The sequence below is a fragment of the Mytilus galloprovincialis genome, chromosome 6 (genome assembly GCF_965363235.1).
Source record: "Mytilus galloprovincialis chromosome 6, xbMytGall1.hap1.1, whole genome shotgun sequence".
NCBI lineage: Eukaryota > Metazoa > Mollusca > Bivalvia > Mytilida > Mytilidae > Mytilus > Mytilus galloprovincialis.
This window is the reverse complement of record NC_134843.1, coordinates 14,424,960-14,451,563: the sequence shown is the minus strand read 5'-3', so window position 1 is coordinate 14,451,563 and position 26,604 is coordinate 14,424,960. Positions and strand designations below refer to the sequence as shown.

The following is a 26,604-nucleotide window of genomic DNA, read 5'->3' as shown; positions in this document are numbered from 1 at the left end:
CTTAAATTCTACATTACAATCTCAAATATACGGTAAATAAAGGCACGGCATACAGCTATCTGCGCTGCTTCTCACCTCTAAACTACGACCCTTATATATAATATAAACTGCGAGGCATACAGCTAAATGCGCTGCTTCTTACTTCTAGCATTCTAGGAACCCCCAGGATGAGCCTTGCTGTAAGCCAAATGTGTACACAGCAAAGACTGACGAACGTGACTTTGCAATGGTATTTATTTCAAATTACCGGAAGGAAATATTCTTAGCAGGAGAAAAAACATAACGTCAAACGCTGACATAAAGTATAAGAGTCCTTGCCTCAAAATGCTTACAACAATACACTCTTATGAATAAACAAATCTAGACCTTTTAATTCTTCCAGTTAAGAACTCACAAATGTACACTTTTGGGTTCACGCTTATAATATTGACCAAACGGTAACGTTCTGAACAATACATGGCAAAGTTGCGCCATATATGACTTTATCGATACAGCCAATAACATAATTAGACAATATACGTATAGTGTCTTGAAATATGAAATTTATTTGTATGAGGCTTAGAAACAGGAAAATGCGAGGTTCTACCGAGCATTTTCCCGTTTCGTGCCGAATACAAATAAATTTCATATTTCAAGACACTATACGTATATTGTTTTTATACTGAAATCGATAAAAAAAAAAAAAAAAAATAATAAAAATATGAAACAAATATTATTAAAAAAGTGTTTGGAATTTCCCCCTTGGGGTACCATTTTGGGGTATTTCCCTATGAGCGTAGTCTAGGCGGTAAGCATTGACAATTTAAGGAATTAGAAAGGGAAACTGAATTTAATTAATAACATTTGATAAACATGGTATATAAATTACCAATTTGAAGACATAACAGGTTTAAATTCATAAAAGTTTGACCATTGTTACTACACGTTGTCATGGTTGTGACGTGACGTTGTAAGTAGGCGGGGCTTATAGGTGAGTTGAGGTCATTGACGTATAAAGCTAACGTTTATACGTATAGCTTTATCTGTATAGTAAAATAGCTGATTGCAGTATAAAGTAAAACGTACGTTAATTACTCATTCAATATACGAAATACAAAAACACATTAGTGCTGTCACATTGGTTTGTTCTTATGATTATTGGCTTCTTTTGTTTACATAATTGTTAACTTAATTTTTTTATTTTTAAAGGTTTTTGTTAAGATACCAAACAAAACCAAATCTATATTTAAAGTTAGTTGTATTTTTATATTCAAATATATAGAAGTTCTGGTATTCCTGTCATTTTGATATAAACGGACAACTGAAGAATGTATATTCTTTTGTCGACCCCTCCATAACCAATGTTACACTGAATAATTCATGCCTTAAATTATATTTAGTATTCTATATTGAAACCACTACAGTTTTGAATTCTTGATAATATAAAAGGGCAATAAAGATGTTAAACCACCAAATTATAGTATGTTCTATCCGATTGCGTATATTGTTAAACTATATGTTATGAAAATTAAGATTTTTTTTTCTGAAGTATTGTAGAGGATAAAAGAGGGGCGAAAGATTCCAGAGGGTCAGTCAAATAAAACTTTACTCTTGTCAAATAATGCTTTATTTAAAACAAAGATTAATTCTGCTCTATTGTTTAAACAAGTCTAATAGTGGAAACAGTGGTGACATTACACCTATAAGGATATTTTTCCAATTGTAGTTTGTATTTAAAATTATGCTGCAACTTTGTCCACATTTTAGGTTAAGTAGTTATTAAAGGTACTAGGATTATAATTTAGTACGCCAGACGCGCGTTTCGTCTACATAAGACTCATCAGTGATGCTCATATCAAAATATTTATAAAGCCAAACAATTACAAAGTTGAAGAGCATTGAGGATCCAAAATTCCAAAAAGTTGTGCCAAATACGGCTAAGGAAATCTATGCCTGGATTCGACTTTTTATCATTCAAAATATTAAAAATATCTTTTGAACTCTCGGGGATATGAAAACTGTATTTCCAACTGAAGACAAAATTGGACCTATTTTCTTAATAAGTCATTAGGAAATATATTATATTTTTCAAATTCCTTTTTATATCAGAAATTGAAAGTGATATGTTAAATATTGTATACATTTTGTTAACAAGGTATCAGAAGTTTTGAAATTTTTTTATTCATCCTAACAAGGCATTATTTATGTTTATAATTTTGAGACCTCATGAACAGTGAGTGTGGTTTAGATATAGTTTCTCTTTTAACTTTATTTATTTTGTCAGTAAAATGTTTAAGCTTTCTAATATTTTGACTAGGTATGGATAGGAATAATTGAAATGGTTTTATTTTGATAAAATAAGGTTTTGATCACTGTTATTTTATCCAATTGGGGATAGTGTTCGTTTTTTCCAAGTTGTTTTTAGTCATTTCGGTTTCTTTCAACCTGGGGTCACAGTTTAAACTTTAAATTTCATCACGATTCATTGAGGAATTTGTTCCAAACAGTCTCAATCTACGGGGACCGACTGAAATCCACAACTAACTCGCATTGTTTCTATAGATAATTTTTTTCTTCCAAACCAAAACAACCTTAACCTTAACAAAATTAATATCAAGGCCTTAAAAATCTGCATACAGAGATAGTTATCCAAAGATGATTCTGGTGATTCATCAAGCTAAGTAAAAGAAACGTGTCATTTGCATACTATGAAGGAGATACTCTGATTCATATACTAGTACATTGTATACGGTGATTTCTTTAACTTGATTATTGTTTGCGTGTAAGTATACAGATAGTCCCTTTTTCGACAATCTTTCTGATTGGCTATTGATTATGAAACATGGCAATTTTGAGTTACTGTAGATTAAATTTTAGTATATAAAGTAATAAATGGTCCCAAGTTTCAAAACAAACACCAATTAAATACGTTTTTAATAAAATTGAAAATTGAATACGCTCATACAGTTAAATCCCATGGGAATTGTTGATGAAAGTTTAATGTAAGCTTTAATGTAAGCTTTGTTTTTCACTTAGGCATTTCAAATAAGTAAAAGATAACCGAAGATAAGAAATTTTGCCAGTCTTTTTGAATGTATATGCATATGCTCTTATATGCCAATCTTGTCTTTTTACTTCTTAATCGGGATTGTTATCATTAAAGCAAGAACGAATTTTCAAAACTTTGCGGAATATAAATGTCAATCAGGAAAAGAAAAATCATATACTAATGGCAAACGTATAATGATAATCGGGCAAATATCAAACTTAAATATCAGAAAATATAAGGCAGCTATAGTCTTTGAATGGTATGATATGTTTTGCTAAAGCTTTAACGTCAAAAAGTTGGTGTTTCAGATGTGGTTTTCAGTTTGTTTACTTTTTGTAATAACAATATTTGGTGTGCTACATATTCAGCAAAGTGCTAAAAGTAATAAATTTACAGCTAAATTTATATCTGAATTTATTCTACTGTAGCAAAAATATCGCCAAACACAGTGGTTTACTACTGTTGTTAAGTATTGTGTGGTCGAACGAAAATAGTTATGCCATGCTTACTGCATGGATGGAGAACAACGAATAAATAGTGGTCAGTTTGAATTAGGGGTATTTGAATGTCTGTCAAATTACATAAAAATATGTACAAGTTCGAGCTGTTTTACATCGTTAACATTCTAAAGTGTGTTTGATATTTTGTATACATACTGTCAACGCATGCGTCGTTGCTGTCTTTGTAATGGGTTGTTTTGCATAGACACTTATTAGCATTGTTATTATCTGCTTTACATTCAGCGCTAGTGTCTATGCATTGGTTAGAAAGTCCAGGTGTACATGTAGCTTCTAATGCAATCTCTGAAAATCAAAAAGTTTGAAGAAGGGTTAACTTGCTTTTATTTGTCTGGTTTTTATTTGTTGTGTGTGTGTGTATGGTGGTGGTCATTTTGAATAAGAAAAATCTAGAAAATTTAAAAATCTCATGTACTACCCGTCAATTGTTTGAATAATATTATTCTTATTCGAGATTGTTACCATATGTGTATAACAATTTAATACAAAACTATTATTTAAAAAAAACCGGGCGAAGTATACCAACTAGAAGGCAATTTTCACAATAATAAGTTGAAAACAAACTGACACTGCCACTAGAAAAGAGGGAAACGACTATAAGAGTACGCATCCAATCAACAAATAAAACAAACTAAAGACACGGCAACACGAACACCACCGAAACCAGGGAATGATCCTGGACAGTTAACAGATCCTGTTCAACACTGTTGCTAATGTTAGTACAAATCCAGTAAGTCTTATTCGGTAGGTCTCATTTGAGGAACGAGAACGGAACTATACGTACACTAATTACAAACAAATCCGTCGCAATCTATGAAACAGATATTGGATAGTGGTCAACCAACTCACTGCAATTTCAGAATGGTTGATTTCAACTTTACTCCTTGGAACTCTTGGTTTAAGAGCTAAGAGGTAAATCGTGATGCTTAGAAATGCAAGCTTTGGGATAGCTGATCCAAGATGTATATATAAACTCAATAAACAGGAAATTAAAAGTTCAAAATTGGGATTCCAATTTCGTTTTGGTCGAAAACAGAAAACTATCATTAATTATTTCATATTGGTTAAAAATAAGCTTCTCTAATTGGATAAAAAGAGGTCACATGACATTCTTTATTCTTCAGTAATTAATTCCAGCGGTCACTAACAGAACAAAACGGACCGGAAAACCGGTCATTAACAACCACTTTTACATGATAATGACCGGTGGGGCGTGGTTTGTCTATTTGAGTGACGTAACGTAATAAAACGCAATCGCGATTCAGACTTGTTTACATTTGACAGTTGGGAAGATGGAAGAATCGTCTGCTACTGCAGACAACTATAATGAACGTTTTGCAATACTTTCTGAAGCTGACAGATATAAACTCCTCAGCAACAAGAATGCCGAGAGCACCAAAGCAGCCACCAAATATGCAGTCAAGACTTTTCATGACTATTGCATGGCAGTGGCGAACTATCAGACGATGCTGTTGATCAACTGCTTGAAAAGTTCTACCCATCACTAAGAAACAAGAACGGAGAAAAGTATGCTGTCCAAAGCTTGAGGTCAATACGAGCCGGCATTCAAAGGTAGTTACACTCGAGTTGCATACACCTTATCGCTATTTGTCCGCCATTACTAAATATCACACAGGTTCCCGTAAAATTTTGACGTCATAAAACAAAATATCTGACGCCACAATAGAAAAGTGATTGTTGTCTGCGTCAAAAGTTCATGCGGCCGGGTCAGCCGGGATTAGCGATAAGGTGTATTGTGAATGTGTTTGCCAGTCTGGAACTTTATTCATATTTGTGCAAGTGCATTTTTTATAGATAATTATGTTACTTTGTGTGTTGATAATTTTAAATATCAATGCATTCCAAACCCGAATCAATTTGTTTACATATTCTCCAGGTACGGTCCTTTAATTTTCTGGGTAGATTTATAAACAAGAAGATGTAGTATGATTGCCAATGAAACAACTCTCCACAAAATGACACAAAAATTGACAACAATGAGCAAATCCCATACCCCATAGTCAGCTTTAAAGGCCCTGATTCTTGTGGGTGTACACTGCAACTGAATTTGAATAACTAGCTTTCATTCATGTACTTTTTACACATACTATAATCATGATAAATGTTAAAATGTAGTGAATTGTATGTGTATACTATTTGTATGTGTCATTTATTTTTCAGGTACTACACTGAACCGCCACGTAGACGGGAGATCAATATTATCAGTGGTGAAAATTTTAACCGTAGTAAGGCTATGTTTGAGGCTGTTTGTATAGACTTGAAAAAAAGTGGACTTGGTGATGTAACACACAAACCTGTGATTAATGATATCTGCCTATTTCAAAACTTGTAAAACAGATCCAGTAGTCCTTATCAGAAAGGTTTGGTTTGATCTAATGATGTTTTGCTGCCGTAGAGGAAGGGAAGGACTGAGAGAACTTTCAAAAACTTCCTATGTTGTTGATAGTGATGGATTGGGTCAAAAATACATTAAAAAAAGGTTCAGAATTGACAAAAAATCATCGCACTGATGTAAAGGATTCGTCCGGTGGCGTAATTTACGAAGAAAAAGATAGCGACTTGTGTCCAGTTGCTTCTTACACTTTTTATTTAGGGAAATTGAACCATAAATGTGATGTACTTTTTCAGCGTCCGCGACCAAATTATCACACAGCAGATGAGACATGGTTTGAAAACAAACCACTTGGAAAAAATACTTTAGGTGCATTAATAGCAAAAATCGCAAATTGTGCTGGTTTATCAAAAGTATATACCAATCACTCCATCCGATCAACATCTATAACAACTCTGAGTGAAAGTGGTTTTGAGGACAGAAAAACTAAAACTGTATCTAAGCACAAGTCACTACAAAGTATTGAAAGTTATTCAAGGGACTCTTCACTACCACAAAAGAAAAAGATGTCAAAAGCTCTTGCGTCATCATTATACAATACTACAGCAGAGATACATGTACCGTCTACTGAGAATAATGCAATAAGCAGTGTCGATAACATTAATCCTTCGACAGGGAATGCTGTTGCCATTAGAGCACCAACAACTGTTGCAGCAGTACCACACATTGTTCAAAACACTAATGCATCTAGTACATGTATGCAACTTGATGATATTGATTTTCTCGAAGACAGTTTTATCAGTGAGTCTGCAGACTTTGATCAAGTACTGAAAGAAATAAGTTCCTCCCAAAACAATGTGCAAAACAATTACTCAAAAAATGAGTCCATGAGCAACAGAAATGATCACAGCATTAATATTCAAAATGTGTCCGGTAGAGTCTTTAATTTCTATGTTTCAAAAGACTAAATTTATACATGTACTATGTGGATTTTTTCCAGTTGAACATTTTCCTGTTTTCATTTTATATTGCAGTTGTTGTTGAATTGTTAACCATATGTTTTTGTTACTCATAAAGTTATAGAAAATTTTATTTTGTATTTCATATACTGAAAATTGCACTCAAATAAATGGTAGTGACTTATAGTCATTTAAAACTATGACCGGTCTTCACTCTTTCCTATATAAATACATACACTTGAGGTTACTTTGAATTTATGAATTCTTTTAAAAACATGGTTTCTCAATGAAATAAACATGATAGTTCTTGAATAACTGGTCATTATCGTGATATATGGATAGCCCGTAGGACAGTGGTATTGACTGCGACAGCGATAATGACCTCGCCTTCGGCTCAGTCATTATCACTATCTTAGTCAATACCTCTGTCCTGTGGGCAGTCCATATATCACGATACTGACCAGTTATTCAAGAACTAGTATATAAATAGTTCTATATCATAATTGACATAAGTTATAATTTAGTAATTACTTTTTCTTATTTAGAATATATGATATAGTTTATACATACTGATAGCACAAGCTCCACTGCTGTCTTTGTAATGAGTTGTGTTGCATAGACATTTATTAGCAGTGTCAGTGTCTGCTTTGCATTCAGCGTTAACATCTGCACATTGATCAGTTGGTCCAGGTGTACATACAGCCTCTAATACAATCTCTAAAATGCGAACAGTCAAAACGATAACTTAAACATGATGAAAGAACATGTACAATTTTACATCTGGTCTATGTTAAAGACGTTTTTTTTATCTACATTTTGTTCAATGTTTGCATACACTGCATAATTTTTGGAGCTGCATATATATCGTTTTTTTTTAAAAAAATACATTACAAAATACATTACATATGAGAATTGTCATTTTTTTTTTTTTATTTCATTCTGTATTTCCATATACAAGGATTTGAGTTAATAGAGACTCTCAGAAACAAACCTGTTGTTAAATGTATTGATTTAGACCCAAATTTTGATTACTTTTTCTCTTCAGAGCATTAAAAAAATCTTAATAATGAAAATGAATCTCACAAAAATATAGCTTACTTGCTTTACAGGTATTATCCGAAGTATCAAAGAACTGGTTAGCAGGTGTTGTACACTGACATGTATTTGATGTACATTTCAGAGAATATAAGCAGGTACTGTCACCGATACTTGTTACGCATACTCCTCCAAATCCCCCCTCTGAAATTAAAGTTACATTCCTATGATTTACCTAATGATTATCTATACTATTAAATGAGGAGACCTCCTTTTGTGTGTCGCTTCTCTCCCTTCCTCAATAAATTAATCATCATGCCTTTGTGTCCTATAAGTACCATGCATAGTAGCATTCGTCATCCTTGCTTATAACACTGGACACTTTTAATTTGCAAAACACTCATTTGCAAATCCGCCGCCGCTTCAAACAAGAGCTACAATATCATGTATATAACCAAAATGTGCAGAATTACATGGGATTCAATAATTTCATTGGTTTTCTACAGTTACTTTCATATTTATTTTGCAATTTGAATTATAAAAACATGGGATTTTCAATATCCCATGGGACAGGGCAAAATCCCATAGGATTTACCATTATCCCATGGGATTTTGGTTAAATCCCATGGGATTTTTTTTTGTCCCATGGGATTATTGTAGTCCCATGGGATATTTGTTGTCCCATGGGACAAACAAAATCCCATGGGATTTTTATTATCCCATGGGATTTTTAATATCCCATGGGACAAATTAAAATCCTATGGGATTCTAATTGTAAATATATAGATATAAATAAACAGTAATGTGTATGTTACAATGATTTCTATTTGGTAGTAAATTATTATAAGATGAATCTTTTTAATTGAATATCTTTTTTTCTTGGGAAATGTTAATTTAGCATATTGTTCTTTAACTGTTCAAAACTAAACTTTTAAACAACAAAGCAGATAATGTAAGTATCAATATATGTTTATTCATGAACTATAGAATACTTTCTTGAAACACAATTATTTGCCATTTGAAATCAATAAAAACTCTATTGTTAGGCTTAACATACTAGTAGCTATTTAAGTAAATCTATTTTTTTCACAATATCCCTCAACACAAAACATTAATAGTTTCTTATCATCCAGCATTGTTTGGTGGTATAGTCCACTTTTTGGACATTCAGCACAGAACTTTGACATTATTGTGGTTTCAATATTTTTTTGAATTTAAAAGAACTTCAAATCATTGACTGAGTGATGAAAATAATAACTGATCCAACTTTTGTCTTTGAATTTATTCTGGTCTTGTTTCTATGTTTTCTCCATTTATTCTAGGTGGTGAATTTCAATCCTTCTGAAAAAGAACCAATAAAAACTTAAGTAATGGATTATACAAAATTGTTTTCATACATGTAGCAATAATATGATTTTCAATAAAAATAGCTATGCGATATGGATTTTACTGATTGTTAAAGGTTGTCCAGTGTCATCAGATGCTAACGGCCTACATCCTTTGGTCCCTGATGGAGGGTTGTCAAATTAGCAATATACCACATCTTCCTATTCTAATACCATACAACAATCAATTAATTTATTCTTCTTTATAACATTTGGGTATTTTCCCAAGTTATATACATAATATATATATATACTGTAAATTCGGAATTAATGCGAGTTTTTTTTTATTGCGAAAAATGCAACGGAGTTGTAAACGCAATAATTTAAACTCGCATTATGAAATATTTTATATGGATTAAACAGGATTTTTCTCAAAATCGTAAAATTTAAAATCGCATTTAAGTCTAAAATGACAGAATCGCAATAATAAATGCACGCAATAATTTATGAATTTACAGTATAAAGATCAATGTTAAAACTTTAGACAACTATAATAACATTCCATTATTCACAAGAATTTGCAATATATTATACAAAATGCAGACAACAGAAACAATATTTCTTTAAGCTTTTGAAGTTCAGACAGATTTCAATTTGTGTTTTATTTCAATGAAAAAATACCTTGAACATACTGGAAATTATAACATTGATACAAAAAAAAATATGTATGTTTTATCCTTATTTTTTGTGTTGTTGGCTTGCTGTCTCATTTTAATATACATTTAAACATACATCAATAATCTTCTTCTTTATTAAAAGTAAAAATGGGATATTTTTGATTTTGATATCCCAAAACATTATAGTTCTATCAAACACCAATGTGTTTGATATTAATTTTAAGACATGTATAAATGTTCCAGACCATATCAGTATTCGGATGTTAATTTTACGGTCCAGAACTTACAGTCCCACCATATGTGTACAGTCAGACCATTTAAGTATCTTTGTACTGTCTGGTACCAGCTCGACCAAACCTGTGTTTTTATTTTAACTGCAATTAAACTTTTTGTATTAGTCTATTAAAGATTTCAGTTATGTTGATCTGTACTGTACATTTGTTTGTAATAAACTTGACCAACTTCTTAAAATTGGGCAAGCGTACAGTCCAAATACTTGTTTGTTCTGGAACATAAACATGATTAACAAGCATTTGGCAGGATGTCATGCTAAAATCCCATTAATATTAGTACTAAATTTTGAGTATATACATGTAAATCCACAAGTTACTTACTGAAATTCATGGTGAACACTCACCAAAAACTTACAATTTAGAGGAAAGACTGGAAAGATGAATGCACTAACACTATCAAAACAGAGCATAAAACTTACCGAAAAACAAGATGTTTTACATTTATCCAGGAGCAGGATAATTGAAAAGTTGTTTTTTTCTTCCTCTGCTGTCCATCATATAACCTTTGATTTCATTCATGCAAAATATGAAAATCTGCAAAGGTAAGACCTAGAACCTCAACTTATCCACATTTTGAATTTTGAACTGCATACTTGTCCTTTTCATCTTGCTGACAACCTAAACATAAAAAAATGATAAAAACATAATTCTAGATTGACTTTGTGTTTTTATTTTTGTTGGTACATGTACAAACAATTTTCCCAACTTTAAAACGAAAACATCATCACCAAAGAGGAGGTCATACTAACCTCCGAAATATTTAAACAAACCGAAATTATTACTTGATTAAGATCTTGTCGTAAATTAATGGCATAGATACTCTTATTTTTGAAAACTTGATGTCTATTGCATACTTATATTCCTTTGTACGAGAGTATGCATATTAAGATGGACTCCATGGACTTTAATGTTAGCATGATTAATTTTACAGTCACTGACAGTTTTTCAGCTCTATGTGTACATTTTGAGAGAATCTTGCAATACTGTATATTCTGATATTCAGAACTTATTGTGAGATTTTTATTAATACAACTGAAAGCTGTATCTCGTTTTTATTTCTGATACATATTTATGAGCTGAAGACCAGTGCCAAATTTTTCTCACTGCATTGAAGACCCATAGGTGACCTTCGGCCGTTGTCTGCTCTTTGATTGGGTTGTTGTCTCTTTGTCAAATTCCCAGTTTCCACTTCCCATTTTATATCATGTATGCTGATTTTTCTTAAATTACAATATTCAATCATGCAATTTTGTCCATTATTGAAAATACGATAAGCAAAAATAAATGCACAAAAAATTTAACATTGTTATATATGTAAAAGACTTTTTTTTAAATTCAAAACAGTTGCCTACACTGTTAATTTCCTTGTTTGATTTCATATTTTTAAAGCCTTTATAGCTAGCTAGATGGTATGCCGGGGCGGATCCAGCCATTTTAAAAAGGGGGGTTCCCAACCCAAGACAAAGGGGATGATCCTATATTCATTTGATTTGTTTTATTGTCTCATACAAGAATATATATGGTTTGACGGTGGGGATCAGGGATCCTGAAATTTTTTCACCTAACCACTGGATGACAGGGGATCTCAACCATTTAAAAGTTTCTCAAACATGTGGGGGTGGGGGTGAACCCCATGGACTCTCCCTATATTTCCTTTTATTTGTTTTATTGTTCTATACAAGAATATATAAATATGGTTTAGGGGTGGGGATCTTGACCGTTTACAAGTTTTCAAACTAGAGGGGGTGGGACTTCACTTTTATTTTATTTCATTATTAATTTTATTGTCCCCGACAAGAATATATATGGTTTAGGGGTGGGGATCTGGATCGTTCACAAGATAATAGCACATTCTCAAATTGAACAGAGTGGTGAAACCCCCAAAGACCTCCTTTTAATTTCATTTGATTTGTTTTATCGTCCCATTCAAGAATATATATGGTTTAGGGATGGGGATCTGGACCGTTTACAAGATAATAGCATATTCTCAAATTGAAAGGGGTGGGGATTACCTCCCATGGACTCACCCTCCCTTCTTTCTCCCCCCCGAAATACCTTTTAATAAGCCCCAATGCACAGATAGTTCACAGTATTTTCCCTTGATTTACACTAAAGAATATACACTATACAGGTGTAATTTTTTTTTAAAAAGATAATACAACTGAAGACCACCCTGACCACAGTGGTGGATCCAGAATTTTTCGTAAGTGGGGCCCACCGACTGCCTAAGAGGGGCCTGCTCCTGCCATGACTCAGTGATTCCATATATAATCAACCAATTTTTTTCCCAAACAGGGGGCCCTGAACTCCTGATCCCCGCCTTTTTTTTTCCTAATTTCAATCACCCTGATATAAATTTAGTTTTATCACTTACAATAGGAATGGTTTGAATTCCCCAATAATTCTTATATACCATTAATATCAACATATTTCATTTTTGATAAATGAAAGGCAAAAGTTTTCTATGGGTAGAAATGGATAGTGGGAAGCTTTCAGATTCACACCATGCCGGTGGCTGTGTTCAAAGTGCTGGGTTTTTATTACCCTCGTTGTTTGCGGACTAACTATTTAGGCAAGTGGTGGATAATAGTGTGCGTGCATTAATCTTCTATACCTTCTTAATATATTCAAATACTGACGGCAAGTGTGTGTTGTAATGATGTATCAATGACTTTTTGAAAATCACCGTGCTATTTACATGTGGGATCGAGAATGCAGGGGAAGGAAACTTGTCAATTATGTTTATTTCTAAGCCAAAATAAAATGAGCCGCCGTAAAATTAACCTTGGGTAATAACAGTGCATGTAAGGCTCGTCTCGGAGGGGTGTCTTTTTTTCTGTCTTCTTTTTTTAGTTATATTTTTAATAACTTACACTTTTTTCAATTATTCTCTTTCTTTCACTATTCTTTATTCCTTTTTCTTTCTTTTTCCTTTGTTCTCTATTCTGTTAATTCACATCCATACCCTCTTATGTGTATGTGGACTTACTGTAGTTTATTTTTTAGTTCTGGCAGAGATATTAGATACAATATATATGTCTCTGGTTCTGGTATTATACGATAAGTCAATTTCTTTTTCATGCAGTGTCATGAAATATAATTGTTTTATGCATATCAGCCAAGATTGTGCGCAACATTTTAATAAACAATTCAACACTATATACACGTTTAATGTGAATTTTATTAAAATCGATGAAGAACATGAATTTGGCAGCTAGTGCCCCTTAAACAGGTAAAGTTCAATTAACAAATTCTGATCTACTGGCATTCAACACCAAATTACTTACTTGCTGTATATTGATAAATGTGATTGTATATTGTCAATACATGTACCTCAACATCGAGAATACGTCATATGAGGTGTTGGTCGCTACGTTTGATACGGGGTCAAAGGTTGCGGCTTCGAGACAGAGAAAAACATCCAGGTAAAAAGTGTAGAATTTTGTTTTTGAAAATTTGAGTTGTAAATTTTCCTAAAAAGTACTTAATTCCGTTCATCTAGTTGTAAATTTTCCTAAAAAAAAGTACTTATTTCCGTTCATCTATTATGGGTATAAACTAAACTGAACAAGAAAAGTATTAGTAAACAGACAGAAAGTCCGACGTTGAATTAATTATTTTACAATTAATTGTTTAAATATATGAGAGAATGTTTTAGGCGAATTTTTATATGAGAGAATGTTTTAGGCGAATTTTCTTTAAGTACTATATATACCATGGTTTTTACGAGTTAACATATTTAAACAAACGAATCCGAAGGATGAGTTTGTTTAAATATGTTAATGAGTAAGACACATGGTATATAAAATTTGTAATATAAATAAAATGATTGACAGCTTCAAGACCTTCAACTAATATTGGAAATTGATCACGTTACAGTTTTATCCAATGAAATGGAAGCTCGCGCAAGTCACTTTTGCGCTTCGTGTATGATCGTTTGTGTATTTCATGCAGTAGAACCCCTGAATTTGCAGAAAATAAAGAAAATGTCGGATTTTCCCGATTTTCCTTTTTAGTTTTGTGCCCCGTGTATGATGTAGGCGCAGGTAATTTCATAATGTCATCAGACTGAGGTAAACCAAAATGTTGGATTCCAGCGACAAGGATTAAATAATTATTCTAATGACGGTAAGAATTGTTTTTTGTTTTGTTTTCAATGTATCATACAAATTAATCATATTTTACAGAATTTTCATCTAATTGAAAAAGGCTTTTCTTCCGTTATTTTATTAGATTATTTATTAAAACGCAATTTTAATGAAAACACAATATTTTAACAGTGGCGGATCCAGGGGCGTAGATAGTGTACGTCCCCTAATCATGTTTTTCACTGATATTTGTAGCCGATATTTATCCCTTTTTGTATAGGTACCCCCCTTTTAAAATCGAAATTTAATTGAATTTTCGCAAAAGAAATGATTGTTTTACATTTTATTTTTTTCAAAACTGAAAGAAGAAACATTTAGTAATTGTTTCCAAAATTAAGGGAATTCGTAACAATCCTATATAGTTTGAAAGGGTTTCTTGAAATGTGGTACACATAATTTATTGCTGTTTCTTATAAAATGAAAACAATTAAATGAAGATCTTGACCTTTTAGTACGTTTTACAGTTTCCTAAATATTTAAGAGGCGGATACATTTGAAAAATAGGTGGAGCTTCAGCCATGGAATAACATGAAAATTAATATGTTATACCATGGCTGAAGCTCCGCCTTTTTTCCTTTGGATTCTAGTCGAGTTGCATATTTAATTAGCAAAGTATGGTACAACATATAAATTTACATATAATATACCATGGTTTTCCCTCACCACACTTTTTAAGCAAATTATTTCATAAAAACATCAAAGGAAAAAATCCAATTTATGTTACAATTACAGATAAATGTATTTTAGGTTCAGGAAATGATTTATTCTTCGGGTACGTCTAAACAACCGCTCAGGACCTCCTGAGTGCACTCAGGACATATAAAGTGCACTCAGGACCCATTACCGTAATCATATCTGCACACATGATGGATGTTTATATTCGTTATACGCTTCTTATTTTAGAGTTAAATTTTGGTAGAAGTTGAAATCGCAGGGGCGGATCCAGCCATTTTAAAGGGGGGGGGGGGTCCTAACCCAGGGCAAAAAAAGGGGGGGTTCAACTACATGTCCCCATTCAAATGCATTGATCGGCCAAAAAAAGGGGGGGTTCCAACCCCCCCGGAACCCCCTCCCCCCTCTGGATCCGCGCCTGAATCGAACTTAGATAGATATGTTAATTCTTATAAAATAATGAGGGCACGTGTCACTGATTACACAACTACTGAGCCATGAATTATCCAATCAACAAAATTGATTGGATTATCTTTATTGTTTTTTAGGAATTGTATTGTTTAGTTCAGTTTTACCTTTAACATGAATTTGCATATAGAAAAAATAAAATATATATCTCATTCGATGTCCTTTTTCAGTTTATTTTTCATGATGACGGGTAAATTAATTTGTTATGTTTTGCAGTTCACGAATAAAGAAAATTATTTTATAGTTTTTTTTTCTGTAACAAGGTCGATTTTTGTTTTTCAGTGTGATTCTTTTCTCTCTCTCTATCTAAATCAAGTTTTTAAACAAACACAATGTTGACTGAATATCAAATTTTATTACATTTGTATATCTTTATTCTCAACAAACCATTATACAAGAGAAGACAATTATGTACAATATTCAGTTTAACCTTACGGAAATCTGTGCACGAAGACTTAGTCGTGGTTTGAACGGATTTCGTGTCAATAAACTGTCTTCGAAATAGTCTTTCTTTGTTAATGTTTGTGTCATTTTGGTCTTTTGTGGATAGTTGTGTCATTAGCAATCATACATTGTACCACATCTTCTTTTTTATAATTTCTCGCTACTACAATCTAACTTACATATTTTTTTAGAAATAATTATACCCAAAATATCATAATTTTTAAAAAACGGAGACGAAAACGGAGACAAGTTCATTTTCAGAATTTATTTTCGCATTGAAATTCGTTTCAGGCTTGTGAAACTGGACAAAACGACTTTAATTAGAGAAAAAAAACTTAATAAAAACGGATTTCTTAAAATATTCGTATAACTCAAAAATAAAATTCCTGGACAAGTTCGATAAAAATGAAAAATAACATCTAACTACATGTATTTGAGTTTGATTGTTTGAAAAGTACGGCTTTTACCGTTTAGAACGGATTCCATATACAAAACTTTAATTAATATAAATTCTTTTAAAGTATGAACATTTATTTCCCTTTTCAAACTCGTGCAAAGAATTAATTACTGGTCCAGGACATGATAATAAAATTAAGAATAAAACTTAAAAATTTATGGAACGAAATCTTAATAAAAGACGAAAATCTTAAAACATCGTGATATTCATTCTAGACGTCACAATATTACTTCCCGCATGGTCACACTGTACTAACAACACAATGTATAAAACAACAATAAAGATAATCCAATTAATTTTGTTGATTGGATAATTCATGGCTCAGTAGTTGTGTAATCAGTGACACGTGCGCTTATTATTTTCTAAGAATTACAAATGTAACATATCTATCTAAGTTCGATTTCAAATTCTACCAAATTTAACTCTAAAATAAGAAGCGTATAAAGAATATATGCATCCATCCTGTGTGCGATGACTATAAAGGGTCCTGAGTGCACTTCGTATGTCATGAGTGCAATCAGGAGGTCCTTCAAGCGGTGTTTAGACGTACCGTTATTCTTCTGGAAGCTTCAATTTTTTTTTATCAATAACTTTTACACAAGGAGACATTTTTGTTTTTTGACAGCATGAACCCCAGTTAATGAGCAAACACAAATTAAGAACGAAAATCGTTTACAATTAAATTTTATAGAAGGAAAAAGGGGGGGTAATAAACAAATTTTATTTACGCTCACATACTTCTAAACAGATTTGCATATGTAAGCTCTCTATAGATAATGTTAAATTATTTCAGGAGTTTTGAAAAAAAGAATATATACAGTTTAATTTCGACTAAAATAGTGATTCTTTTTATAGATTTGGTACCTCAGTTTCGACTCAACATTTCATTTTGAATTGTTAGATGGCAAACTCTTTAGGCGAATATTGTATCTGTTCTTTATTTAATTATGGTGATATTGGCGATAATATTCATTATAACAAGGCCTTGTACAAATCCTTGATTATAGAATGTTTGGCAATTGAAAAAGACGAAAGTAGACAAACCCTAATTATGCAGGGTTTCACAAGTTGATCTCCAAGCGGCCCACATTTAACATATAATAAGATCTATATTTCTCAACGTTTTCAAAATGAAATAACTTGAATTGAAAATTTCCCAACTGTGAAAATTTTTTATTTCTAAACGTCTTTAATTATTATTTCGGAAAAAAAAAAATATTTAGCATATTCATATATTTTCATAATTTTTTCCGAGGAAACCTTTTTTTTTTGCAAAGTTTACTTCTATGTGTTTTTAACCATCACCAGCGACTTATTCTCTGCCATCACCAATTAGTCCTAATTATTAAAGATCAATTGACCAAATTCAAATGATGATTGGTATATCGTACTGAATATGATCATCGGTCATCCGTGACGTATCCCAAATAACGACGCATGCCGATAGATAGATCATAGTTTATTAATTAGCGTCTCGCAATTTAAATTTCATCAAGGAGACTTAATTAAACCTGTTACTATACAAATCTTGAAAAAACGATGTACATGTACTTTTTAATATTTTTTAAAACAAATTACGAAAACGTTTAGTGTAAAAATCACCGAATATAAATGTTTCTTTCTTGCAGGTTTTGGCATTTGTAAATAACATTAACGTTTTGGAATTCTAATGCAAAAGACAGTCGATTCAAACTGAAATAACTTCTTTAAAGATGGTTTGATTTTTTCAGAGACACACATATATATATATGTCTCAATACATGTATTATATGTCTCTGATTTTATCAAAACAAAAATAACAAAATTATAAAATATGTTAGTTATCGAATGTATACCCTGAACTCTTACTATTATATATATATGTCCTAAGTTACTTAATGTCCTGTGTGCTACCAGGAGATCCTGAACGGTTTTTAAACGTACCATTATTTTATATGCATATATTCAAAGCTGTTCTTAATTATATGCATACTAGGTATCAGTGGCGGATCTAGGGGGAGGGTTTCGGGGGTTGGAACCTCCCCTTTTTTTGAACGATCAATGCATTTGAATGGGGACATATGGTTGGAACCACCCCCTCCCCCTTTTGTCCTGGGTTGAGACCCCCCTCCTTTTCAAATGGCTGGCTCCGCCGCAGAGGTATATTTATATATATATGTGTGTACCAGCCCCCCTCCTAAGTCTTTGGAAACAAATGGTAGATTATATAGGGAATCACGGAAGCATGACTGGACGTGAACACTCTAAGGCAGTCAATGAGTCCCCACTGATGAAAATTTCTGGATCAACCATTGCTTAGTTCTAGTTATCTTAGGTCCTAGTGTGAAATAATGCCAATAGGTCTTTATTCATCTTTATTCATACATGTATATATACGTTTTCTCACGGATTTGTTCATGCAATATTGGAATTATGTTTACTCAATGCGCAATTATTGAAGTTTATATTTGCTACTTTTCTTCTTAATTTCATATAAAAAAATTTTTGATTTTTTTTCTTCGAAAAATTAGTGGTGTTGAAATAGGGAATGGACAGAGATACCTTATCACATTTAACCAAAGAAATGTTGTATAATGTCATCAATCTGTATTACACGTAGACAGGATGTTCTCTAGAAAACTATACGTTATACACACCCGAGAATACACGCACTGTCGAAATGGAAAATTACTGTGTTATAGTTACCTGTAATCAGCTTTGCAACACCATGTCATGACAGTTCAAAAAGATTTTCTTCAAATCAAAATGGAATATTCATTTTTTCTGTAAAATTTAAAACTTTAAAAAGTAGACTTTGACAAAATTATGAAATAGAAAGAATTGAACAATTTAAAATCGTATTTAAACAAAGATTTAGATATAATTTTACAACGATCCTTAAAAAATAACCAAACAAACGTTGAATCAAACGATATGAACCTACGCAGTTTTATATTAAAATACTGACACACACCAGTTTGCCATCTCAGTATGCAAGGCAAGGGTGCTTGGTGAGGTGCTGGAACTTGATGTACGTGTATCATTAAGTTAATACAGTTCTGTTAGGATTGACTGCCTTTTTACAGAGACTTCAGTTCTATTCTTACTGTTATCAGTTAGTATAGACGGTTCCTGGCTTAGAATGATTCTCTGCTCAGCAAATGGTGCGTAATTAGCATTTGAATCAAATTTCTTGTAGAAGTAAAAAACACAAATTAATGTATTTGACAACTTTATTCAGGAGCACAGTCTATATTATCCGGCGTAAATAACTTCGAGATTTATGTGGAAGTTTACTCTGCTGCTCGATCTATGCTAATCGATGTTCCAGTATATTTCATATTTATATTTATTCATGAGGCCTCGTAATCGTTTATATTCACTAAAAGCACAGTCGCCTAAATATTTTATATGGCGAAAAAATTGCGAAAATTGGGGGAAATAATATATTTTGAGTAGCATTATTATTTTAAAATCTTAAGAGGTTGCTTGCAAATTTAACTCTAAAATGAGAAGTGTATGACGATCTATAACGAATATATACATCCATCATGTGTGCAGATACGACGGCGACTATATAGGGTCTGCCATGAGTGCACTTTGTATGTCCTGCATGTGTGCACCCAGGAGGTCCTCCTGAGCGGTGTTTAGACGTACCGGGAAAATCTTATCTGATTCAGGATCAATTCATCGGTTACACTCCCCTGTCACCAGTGATTCTTTTTTGCTGACATTCTGAAAAAGTATTGTGTAGTCCCTGTGTAAGTGTTGACTCTCAACTTGCACATGTGATTTTTTAACACTCCCCGGACTTCTGCAAAAAAACAATTATTCAGTTCACTGATTTAGATGGAAGGTAAACGAACAGAAAGTCACAGGACATTCCGACAAAAAGTCACAGGACAAAAAGTCAAACATGTCAAACTCAGGCATAAAGTAACAAAGTTGATAGGACAAAAAGTCACAAACAATTTGTTGACAATTGATTGAATATAAATGAAAAAAGATTTTGAAATATCTTCTTTTTATTACATATATTCATTTTTAATTTTAGGAAATTGTTCATAATATAAAAAAGAAGATGTGGTATGATTGCCAATGAGACAACTGTCCACAAGAGACCAAAATGACACAGACATTAACAACCATAGGTCACCAAACAGCCTTCAACAATGAGCAAAGCCCGAGGTAAAGCCCATACCGCATAGTCAGCTGTAAAAGGCAATCATACTATATCTTTTTTTTTATATTTACATGTTAAAAAATGCATGCAAATGTAATCAAAAGCTGCACACAAACGTAATGATTTTTGTGTGCAAATGTAATGGTAATGTGCACAAACCTTATGCACTGATTTATTTGTTTTTAATAAATTTTAATTTAAAAGTTGCTTCATCATGTTCATGTATAAAACTTCAAGAAAAATACAAAAAGAGTGTTTTCTTGTTCAAAGAAAAATAATCTCAAAACTGAATTGTGACTTTTTGTCCTGTGACAGTGTGTGACTTTTTGACTGTGACTTTCTGTCCTGCATTCAGATTGAATAGGGGAGTTTGGTTGACCCCGCCTCCCTCTATCTGAGACTACTATCTCAGTGATGAGCTTTGTGTTTCATGTACAAATGTATTGTGCTTTAATTTATGTACAAAAAAATTGAAAAACAGATATGTTACACATAAACAAACGACAATCACTGAATTATCGGATCCTGACATGGAACAGGCACAACCATAACAAATTGGCAGGGTATAAGGAACTTTGAAAATATTTAGTTTTTGTGGTTTGGTCTATTTTCCGGATACTGTAAGCAATAAGGCCCCTTTATTTAGTGAATGAAATAATTGTAAGATGCACTTAGCTGTCTGTCATATTTTATATGAACTTGACCTCATTTTCATGCATGGTTCATTGGCCAATGAAACACTGCATTGTTTTGTCAGTTTATCATATGTTTAAAGTTACAGGTAGATTATATTTGGTAGATATGAAACAATTGTAAGGTGTGCATGTCTGAATGGCAGATTCATATATAAACCATGACCGCATTTTATTGTTCTTTGGTCAATGATAAGTTTTCTTGGTTTTGTTATTTTATCAGGCCACATTTAAAAGAATGTCTGTTTCCCCTCCCCCGGGTCTACCCTTTGTAAACAGACCAGGAAGGCAGGTTTTTTTTTAGCTCACCTGACCTGAAAGGTCAAGTAAGCTTTTCTCATCACTTGGCGTTCGTCGTCTGTCGTCCTGCGTCCGTCGTCCGTAAACTTTTACAAAAATCTTCTCCTCTGAAACTACTTGGCCAAATTCTACCAAACTTGGCCACAATTATCCTTGGGGTATCTAGATTAAAAAATGTGTGGCGTGACCTGTCAAACCAACCAAGATGGCCACCATGGCTAAAAATAGAACATAGGGGTAAAATGCAGTTTTTGGCTTATAACTCAAAAACCAAAGCATTTAGAGCAAATCTGACAAGGGGTAAAATTGTTGATCAGGTCAAGATCTATCTGCCCTGAAATTTTCAGACGAATCGGACAACCTGTTGATGGGTTGCTGCCTGTGAAATGGTTATTTTAAGGAAATTTTGCAGTTTTTGGTTATTATCTTGAATACTATTATAGATAAAGATAAACTGTAAAAGCAATAATGTTCAGCAAAGTAAGACCTACAAATAAGTCAACATGACCAAAATTGTCAGTCGACCCCTTAAGGAGTTATTGCCCTTTATAGTCATTTTTTAACAACTTTTCATAATTTTTTGTAACTTTTTTAAAAATCTTCTTCTCTGAAACTACTTTGCCAAATTTAACCAAACTTGGCCACAATTATCATTGTGGTTTGTAGTTTAAAAAATGTGTCCGCTGACCCAGCATACCAAACAAAATGGCCGACATGGCTAAAATTAGAACATAGTGGTAAAATGCAGGTTTTGCTTTATATCTTTGAAACTAAGACATTTACGGCAAATCTTTCAAGATTTAAATGTCCATCAGAATAAGATATATCCCCTCACAAATTTTCAGTTGAATTGGACAACCTGTTGTTGGGTTGCTGCCCTAAAATTGGTGATTTTAAGGTAATTTTGCAGTTTTTGGTTATTATCTTGAATACTATTATAGATAGAGATAAACTGTAGACAGCAATAATGTTCAGCAAAGTAAGATCTACAAATAAGTCAGCATGATCAAAATTGTTAGAGGACCCCTTAAGGAGTTATTGCCCTTTATAGTCAATATTGAACAACTTTTCGTCATTTTTGTAACTTGTATAAAAATCATTTCTAAAAACTACTTGGCCAAATTTAACCAAACTTGGCCACAATCATAATACTAGGGTATCTATTTAAAAAAAAAGTGTCTAATGACCCCGCCTACCAACGAAGATGGCCGACATCAGTAAACACATTAACAGGTGAGCGACACAGGCTCTTGAGAGGCTCTAGTTTTTTTTAACTGGATGTGATTGTCATAGCATGGTCACATGAATGGTTTGACTTGTCCAGTCCAGGCCACTTATCAGTTGTTTGTGCTCAATTTGAGTGTATTTATTTAGATTATCAATCCTTCTGCTTTTAGCACTTTCCAAAAATGGAAACAAATTATTTTCAGGAAAAAAATAATTTCGATTTTTTTGTGGAAAATAATTTTTTGACCCGGGCGCTTATTTTTGACCCGTGTGGGGGGAGGGGAAACAAACATATTTTTAATTTTGGCCTTAGATTTTTTAAGCATAGGTCTACTTGTTGTATGGAATGACTACAAGGTATCAAATAAAAAAAGATGTCTGCCTGCCAAGGTTAATTTTACTGTGACCTCATATTCATAGAATAATGATAATATTCATGATATTGAACAGCAAGACTGATGAGTAAGTTGATGTTATATACAAATAAGACAAAATTTTCAGTTGCCTACTAATTATGTAATACATGTAGTAGTTATTTTTGTCATTAAATGATGTTTACCCTTTTATGTGTAGGGCAAGAACATGAAAGATAAAGGGGAAACTATAAACAGAAGAAATTATCAACAAAATAAGATTTACAGAGGTCAACAAAGCCTAAATGGTAAGTCCACTGTTATAAAAAATTTTGTCCTTGAATAATAATTAAATATTTATTAAAATAAGATGTGGTATGATTAAAGAGAAAACTATCCATCAGAGTTCAATTTAGTGGATGTACCGGTAAGCATTGTAATTACTTATTAGAGGCCATTGATGACCTGTAAGTAATGAGAAAACCCATACCCTATACATGTAATAGTAATCTATAAAAGTCAACACTAACCAAATTTGAAACAGAGCATCAATTCAAACGTCAAATATACCAGACTAATTTATAAAAACAAAAAATTATGAAAAATAAAAATGACGGGTATAAACCAACATCAACCACTGAACTATGTACAAGCTCCTGATATTAGACAGGTATAATATGGCTGGGTTGATATAAAAATAAAAAACACTTAGCAGTCTGATTTCCAATGAGACATTTCTCCAATAGAGATCAAATGACATTTAAGGAGGCTCTAGGGTATAACAATTTCAGAAAAATGTTTTAATATTTTTTTTTCATAACTCAATTTATTTATATCTTTATCATATGGTACACCAAATCATTCAAAACAATCAATTCGGTTTGGCCCCAGATGACTTTTAAAATGGATATATCATTGAAAAAGCTCCAAATTATATCCCTTTGGTGCAAAAATGCCATTTTTTGGCATTAAAAATGTAATATCTTATTTAACTCAACGGTGGTCTATATTTTTTATTATAATTTTAAATAAGCTGTACTTTAACTAAACTATTATAACATTTAAGCGATCACTGTAATTTAGTACTTGAATATTTAAATGAAAGTTTATCATATTAATCATAAACATGATAAAATAGCCATTTTATTGATCTCTTCACTGATAATTTTTGAGTTTGTGTATTTGTAGGTCAGAAATCTGGATTTTCATGGTCATCATTCACAGATCAATACTGAACGGAAAACTTAAAGCTGATATTTTTCTCCATAGTGCGACTTTTTTATTAATTTGAAATGGAACATGTTTTTTCCTACATTTATTTGAAAGAGGAAATTTCAACATGATAACTATAAACAAAAAGGAGTCATATCATCACGATCATTGATGCACAAGAACTTGATCATATAAATACAACAATGTAATTATCAATTGAAAGATGGAACGAATGAACAAGATATTAGAATGTTGTTGTCCAAATAAACTTGCTTTCTCTTCTCATTTGAATCTCTCGATTCAATAAAGATGTACAGAGGAAGATCTTTGAAGAACAGATTGAAAAAATGTTTTGTCTAAGAATTGCAGGAATATTCTAGTGAATGAAATTATTTATTGACTTCACTCTTATATAGTGGACTGAATAATTGTACATAGCAAGTTGTGAATAAAGAAAGCAAAAACTTTAACAAAAAGTGTTTATATTATAAATTTGCAAAAATAAGCATACTATTATGTACACCACAAAGTTATATATTATAATTCAAATCGTTTGCCTATACAAGTATTGCAATGAACCTATAACAAAGAAAATCTTACCTCATGAAAAGAGTGAACTATTCAGTCAGAATATGAAATATTTTTTCAGTTCTATTTTTCATAATAGAATAAACAAGACAAAGATTTCAAAACAATATTTTTTCATTTATTTAGAAATTTCATCATTTTGTTTCAGTGAAAGGACTTTATTCTTTGACTGTAAAATATTATTATTTTACATTCCAAAATAAGAATAATCTTTATTGTCATATAAACAAATAAAACATGTTTGTGACAAAATTTAAAAAAAATTATATATATGTATATATAAAAAATATAAAAAAAACTTGTATACATTTAAAACATTTTACTACCAAACAGCATTCATTGTAACATCTTTATATTTATAATTTTAATCCCATAGGATTTTATTTTTGTCCCATGGGATATTAAAAATCCCATGGGATAATTATAGTCCCATGGGATTTTTTTTGTCCCATGGGACAACAAATATCCCATGGGACTACAATAATCCCATGGGACCAAAAAAATCCCATGGGATTTTAACCAAAATCCCATGGGATAATGGTAAATCCCATGGGATTTTGCCCTGTCCCATGGGATATTGAAAATCCCATGTTTTTATAATTCAAATTGCAAAATAAATATGAAAGTAACAGTATAAAACCAATGAAATTATTGAATCCCATGTAATTCCGCACATTTTGGTTATATACATGATATTGTAGCTCTTGTTTGAGGCGGCGGCGGATTTGCAAATGAGTGTTTTGCAAATTAAAAGTGTCCAGTGTTTTATGATTATTCCGTATGGGTTATTTTGGGAGGAAAACGAAAAAAAGGCGTCCGGATATTGTTTCCGTCATTTGACGGAATTTTGAGTCAGACTAAACTTCCGGTTTGCGTTTTTCTGGATTTTTCTGTATACTTTGAACATACATATACTATGAATAAAGTGTATTTGCTATCTGCTGTGATTTTCAAGTTTACTTTCCACGACGGTCACAGAGTTTATTAGATAGAGAGGGTCTACATAATATATATCAATGATCGCCGTTAATCGATTAGTAAACTGAGAATTGATAGTAAAAAGCAAATACACTTTATTAATAGAAATGAATGTTCATAAAATACAGATAAACGCTTACATTATTGAAATTAATAGAAAAATGAATGGGAATTTTGGAAGAAGAAGAAAAAGGAGCCTGGCTAGAAAAACAATTGTCCTGTACCTTTTCTGAAATTTTCCAGTCATAAAATCTTTTACAAAAATTCATCGGTTCACTTATGCTAGTGAATATATTAAATAGAGAGGGTCTATATAATATATCAATGACCGCCGTGGATTGATTAGTAAACTGAGAATTGATAGTAAAAAGCAAACACACTTTATTTATAGTAATGAATGTTCATAATAAACTATTATGTATAATGTATGTTCATATATTGAAATTAATAGAAAAGAAAATATGGAATTTGGAGAGAAAAAAAGCCGGAGGAGGGGTAGAAAAACAATTGTCCTGTCCCAAAGTACACATGACTTTTGATACCTTTCCTCAAATTCTCCAGTCATTAAATCTTTTACAAAAAATCATCCTTTAACACTTTCGTAATTTTAACCACGTTCTGAATTCCCGCGATTTCGCGGGTGTGGTCTAGTTTGATTTGAAACAAAGAGAAATGAATTAGTATCATTGCCTATGAAACCACTCATTATAGGAAA

General features: G+C 32.1%; 1 protein-coding gene and 2 long non-coding RNA genes across 5 annotated transcripts in view; 1 reads left to right on the top strand and 2 right to left on the bottom strand.

The window, feature by feature from the left end:
* Positions 1 to 26,604, bottom strand: part of LOC143079005 (uncharacterized) — a 65,879-nt gene that overhangs the window by 19,474 nt on the left and 19,801 nt on the right. Inside the window, exons 5-7 of one of the 2 annotated variants that reach the window (XM_076254105.1) lie at positions 7,957 to 8,097; positions 7,429 to 7,575; positions 3,685 to 3,831 (exon numbers count right to left, since the gene is read on the bottom strand). In XM_076254105.1, coding sequence (XP_076110220.1) covers positions 3,685 to 3,831; positions 7,429 to 7,575; positions 7,957 to 8,097 — 435 coding nt within the window. The remainder of the gene's footprint in view (positions 1 to 3,684; positions 3,832 to 7,428; positions 7,576 to 7,956; positions 8,098 to 26,604) is intronic. The other variant, XM_076254106.1, reaches the window with a different exon arrangement.
* Positions 8,726 to 13,063, bottom strand: LOC143079007 (uncharacterized). Its single transcript, XR_012979323.1, has 3 exons — positions 12,828 to 13,063; positions 10,608 to 10,806; positions 8,726 to 9,234 (listed from the first exon to the last, which is right to left on the bottom strand). It is a non-coding gene; the product is annotated as an uncharacterized LOC143079007 (long non-coding RNA).
* On the top strand, positions 19,829 to 24,799 carry LOC143079006 (uncharacterized). Of its 2 annotated transcripts, none has more exons than XR_012979322.1 (3): positions 19,829 to 20,212; positions 23,332 to 23,419; positions 24,300 to 24,799. It is a non-coding gene; the product is annotated as an uncharacterized LOC143079006 (long non-coding RNA). The 2 variants fall into 2 exon arrangements; XR_012979321.1 differs by having other exon boundaries at positions 19,831 to 20,117.